Source organism: Limulus polyphemus, unplaced genomic scaffold, assembly GCF_000517525.1.
Source record: "Limulus polyphemus unplaced genomic scaffold, Limulus_polyphemus-2.1.2 Scaffold2878, whole genome shotgun sequence".
Lineage (NCBI taxonomy): Eukaryota > Metazoa > Arthropoda > Merostomata > Xiphosura > Limulidae > Limulus > Limulus polyphemus.
In genome coordinates, this window is record NW_013668488.1 from 152,127 (window position 1) to 157,642 (window position 5,516).

The following is a 5,516-nucleotide window of genomic DNA, read 5'->3' on the forward strand; positions in this document are numbered from 1 at the left end:
AAATCATTTAAATACAGTCTAAATACAGGAAGCTAATAATAATTCTGTAATAAATCATTTAAATACAGTCTAAATACAGGAAGCTAATAATAATTCTGTAATAAATCATTTAAATACAGTCTAAATACAGGAAGCTAATAATTCTGTAATAAATCATTTAAATACAGTCTAAATACAAGAAGCTAATAATAATTCTGTAATAAATCATTTAAATACAGTATCTTTATCAGGCTTTTATAGATACAAAAAATAGATAATAAACCACAAAATCACACAAAACTAATAAAGCATATACAAATCACTGAGCTTTGTCTTTCATTTCCTGAAACAAACAAAATTGATATTTTTTATTTTTTTGTCAGATATTTGTTCAAAGCTACACAAGTTGTCTGTGATATAAATCCCTAACTTTGAATTGAAAAACTTGAGAGAATACAACTAGTCAACATCATCCACTTCCAAATATTATTTTAATCAAACGGAGTTTTGACCATCACTTTTCTAATGCACCCACAACCCAAAAGTGTAGAGCACGATTACATGCAATAGAGCATAAACCAGAAACCCTTGGATTTACAGTCCAGTGTGCTAACCAATGAGCCATACCTAGTCAAAGAAGCTAACAAAGCACCAAGAAATCACTCAGCTTTGTTCACATCAATGTAATAAAATGCTTATTGTTTTCGTAACTATGAAGTACTTTGAACAGCATGTAAACACTGTCAAGTTTTCCCCAGTTTTTTTTTAGCATATTAGTAGAGATACACTTAGTTTTCACCAATTTTCCTTCCTGTGCACTAATAGTCTCAAACATACGTACAAGCAAGTGTTGTTGTTTTCCTGCACACTGAAAACAGTCTACACCTTTAAATGCAAACATTCAGCATCATGTACACATGAATTCATGGTATTTGTACCACTGTATATTCAGGCATTCACCAACAAACTTGCTTCACTTGCACATCCAGCCCAAAATACTGCTGAATCATGGGGCTGTATTTGAAAAAGCACACTACAATACTCTCAATCAATAATTTTGTAGAAACTAATCATTGATCTAAATAGATTCTTTTCATTTACCAAAGAAATTAAAACTAACAATCATTTAATTAAAAATAAATTACATAATACCAAAAGAAAAACAAGTGTTTAAGTTAACAAATAAAAAAAAAAAAAGCTTACCAGCATTATGTCCCAAGGCATAAAGTAAACATGAAGCAAATAAAGCACTGTGGTCATTTTCTGTACATTCCAAAGCATTAAAGATGGCTTCTAAAAATGGCCTAGAATGAAAATACAACAAATATAAAAAAAAAACTGTCACAAATACAAATAAAACAGAATTGTGATTTATGCTCCCATCTTACATTAAATTTTATGAGACTTAATTTTAGGTTTCACCAAATGTTCCCAATAATTTCAAAACAAAATATGGCATAATGTTCTACCTTTATTTATGAATAAGTGTTAACATTGCTTACATGAACAAAGCCTGGGTTTCAGTTACTCATAGCAAGGTTGATACTACACCTTAAAGGTGTAAACACTGTTCCAGATCAACTTACAGAATTTCTTTAGTATACATACTGACACACTAAATACTAAAGTATTCTAGCATAATTTCCATCAATACCTTTGTTTGATTTTGTTTGCACTAATCTACTCAAGGGCAATCTGAGGTAGCCATCCCTAATTTAGCAATGATAGACTAGACGGAAGGTAGCTAGTCAACACCACCCACCGTCCACTCTTGGGTTACTCTTTTACTGAAGAAAAGTGGGATTGACCATCACATTATAAGATCCTGCAGCTGAAAGGATGAACATGTTCAGTGACGGGGATTCAAATACACGATCTCAAAAGTTTGCAAGTCAAGTGCTCTAACCACACCACCAGGCCATGCTAGGTCCCATCAACACCTTACTATACATTTACAGTTTTATCTAATACTGTGAAAAGGAATAATACTTATTTTATTAAGAAATTTAGATTCTTCATTTTACAGTCACAATAGTCTTACTTCTTGATTACTAGGTTATGACTAGTTTGAAATATTTTACAAGACAACAATAAACAGCCTTGGAAACTCTGATTTCAAAGATATTAGGAGACTTATACCATGTTGTTTTTTTATATCCCCAAGTTTCTAAACTTATAAAAGTTCCTGCTTTGTATTTTATGTAAATCATCAAACTGCTAAAAATAAATATTCTGATATTGCTCTTTTCAAATATTGTTTACAATTTTTATTTATAAAATCAAACAGTGACAGAAAAAAAGTGTGTATTACTGAAGAATACACAATTGTAAAACATTTCGTGCAATAATTTTGTAGGTCAAATAACTGTTTTTATCCACTACATGTGGGTTGATTTATTTAAGCAGCTAAAGCAGTGATTCTTTTACAGAGAATTCAAATAAATACAAAATAATAAAATTTGCTATGCTAGCATCCCAATCTCACTAAAAAGACACCAGTACGGGTAATTTTAAAACAAACATTATTGAAATACAATTCACATCTTCACACATTTCTCACAAGGAGTTTTAGCAAAATGCTGGTTATTTTACCACTGTATATACATATGATATTTACAATGACATGGGCTTCAACAAACAGTATATAAAAGGAACAGTATATAAAGTATTATTCAAATATAGACATAAAGGAGTGGGATGTCATATCGCTATGGTGAAAGGAATGAACTAGAAGAATGATATAGTTAGAACAAGAAAAACATGTTTACATGTTTCTATTGCATAACTTTTGAAAATGATAGGCTTATGGAACCAGCCAAAACTATGAAACACATGGAGAAGGTAGCCACAAACAAAAACCCGATACCCAGGCATTACACTATCATTTCAGCATGATAGTCCTTGGTTACCTTTTTTTAATTTTAAAATGAATTTTAAGGAATTTACATCTGCCTCTCTACTACATAAATATAGAAGTGGTGTTCAGATAGAAAAATAATTTGACTTTTCAATACATTCAATATGTATAAATTGTGGCTGATTATAAAAGTTTCATCCAAATTAATCCATTCCTATATAATATTTTTCCAACATCTTATGGCTGTGCCCACACTGTTCATTGGTGAATGACTTCAATTGAGAAGTTTGGGTGGACATTTTTTTCCATCCAGCACATGGCTCTAATTTAGCACAAAACTTATCCACAATCTTTTTGCTCATCTCTATGATGGTCTGTTTGGTTAAAAACTTCTGGTAAAACAATATTTTTAAAGTATCTCTAAGCAATTGGATTTTTAATAACACATGACTTTATCATACTGTTATGACAAAGTTAACCTGTGTGAAAGAAATCTCCTGTTGAAGCTGTTCTAAAGGGAGACTGAATATAACATATAGCCTGTCTTTGAGACAAAACTCCTGTTGAAGCTGTTCTAAAGTAGACTGAATATAACATATAGTCTGTCTTTGAGACAAAACTCCTGTTGAAGCTGTTCTAAAGTAAACTGAATATAACATATAGTCTGTCTGTAAGAGGAAACTCCTGTTGAAGCTGTTATACAGCTGACTGAATGTAACATATAGAATTCAAAAACAAAATAAAAAATTATCTATGACTTTTTCTTGCCATTATTTATAAAGCTAATAATGAAAGTGGTCATAATTTCTAACCTGTCCGTAAGTGAAAACTCCTGCTGAAGCTGTTCTACAGCTGACTGAATATAACATATAGAATTAAAAAACAAGATAAAAAATTATCTACGACTTCTTCTGGCTATTATTTATAAAGCTAATAATGAAAATGGTCATAATTTCTAACCTGTCTGTAAGTGAAAACTCCTGCTGAAGCTGTTCTAGTGTACACTGAGCCAGCCTTTGTGTAACTTCTACCTTTTCTTCATCTGTTATGTTTGTATTATCTGACTGGAATGAAGAGGGTTGTCCAAACTGACCAGCTTGTCCTGGAATAAATAGTTTCCTATTATTAAACACAATGTTTCAACTTGTTACTGTAAATGATAAAGAAAAGAAAAAGCATTATAGAAAATAGTATCATATTAACATGAATGCATAATTCACTGAAATAAAAGATAACAATTTCTTACACTGAAAATGTATTTCCAATAGGTACTTACCTTCTTGCACACGAAGCTATCTTGACCTTGGTTTGCCCTCTAAGCACTGCTAAAAATTTTATTGCTAACACTGCACCAGTCTTTTAAACCCCTTCATTTTCTTGCCATTTCATTACATGCTGATCATGTGACTACCTCTGACCAATCATACTGTGCCATCTATACTCTACTATTCTAGCACAATCCTCACATTTGAGAATAGGCAGGTACAAACTAGAAACATAGGATTAGGCCAAGTGTGTGGAAGCACCTTGGATACTACTGAATTTTTCAAGTGCTGTCCATTCTGGCAGAAAACATCCAGTGGAAATGCTTTGCATAAGAAATTTACTTTGTAATCAACAAGTACTGTCAGCCCCGGCAAAAACATTAGGGGAAGCAACTTGGATCCAGGATATTATGTAATTGCATAATCAATGAATAAAATGATGACAGCCCTCTTCTCACTGAGTGGTTACATATGAGCTATAAAGTTTGGTTTAGCTTATTGTACAAACCCCACTCAGAAGGAAACCTCCATGGTCCACCACTCCAGCCACTGGGAACCGGAAGTAGTAAGAACTCCCACGCTCCACTAGAGATAATGTTGGGGAGTCTGAAGGAATGACACACTGGAAACAGTGCAATTCCCTATTTTGAAAAGCAGAAAAACCGTGACTGTAAGAATCAGGGGTCACTAGGGACGAGCAAAAATCCCCATCTGCTTTACTCACAAAGTCCATGAGTGACTGTCCTTTACACATGAAACAGTGATAATAATAATATATATATATATATATACACACACACACACATACATACACACACACACACACACCACTGGATAGGTATCCGGTGGTCTTACAGAAACACCCCATCTCAGCAGTGAGCATTATAGAAGTATACAGATTTAGTGCAAATATAATATTAATATAAAAAATAGTAATAAGTCGACTTATTATTATTATAATAATAATAATAAGTTAATAATAATAATGGGGGTAATAAAGGATTTCTACAACTTGACAAGAAACCCCACCCAAGCAGCTTCTTGAAGAAGTAAATGGGTATGAGTGTGTGACTGGGCACGGAAAGAGATAAGAAGTGGCCAGTCATCCATGTAATGATGAGTCAGAAGACCCAGCGAGTGAAGATGACATGCAAAAGAGTGTACCACTCGACAAAACACAAACGGAGCTGAATGACTGAATGGCAACACCAGGAACTGGAAGACAGAACCCTCGTGGACGAAGTGAAGAAAACAATGTGACACTGGGGTAATTGGAATATGAAGATAAGTATCAGTCACAACAAACATGGTCATACAAAGTCCTGTGGAAAAAATAAAAACCCAAAGTGAGAGGTAAGACTACGAGGCCTGTGAGAAAAGTATCCGACCTTTGGCCGGGGAATAAAAACTGGCAT

General features: G+C 33.2%; 1 protein-coding gene across 1 annotated transcript in view; it reads right to left on the minus strand.

The window, feature by feature from the left end:
• Nucleotides 1-3,938, minus strand: part of LOC106468113 (protein CLEC16A homolog) — a gene marked incomplete at its 5' end in the record, with an annotated part of 29,459 nt that extends 25,521 nt beyond the window's left edge. Inside the window, 2 exons of the mRNA XM_022396424.1 lie at nucleotides 1,183-1,283; nucleotides 3,797-3,938. Coding sequence (XP_022252132.1) covers nucleotides 1,183-1,283; nucleotides 3,797-3,938 — 243 coding nt within the window. The remainder of the gene's footprint in view (nucleotides 1-1,182; nucleotides 1,284-3,796) is intronic.
• Nucleotides 3,939-5,516: the final 1,578 nt, after the last annotated feature.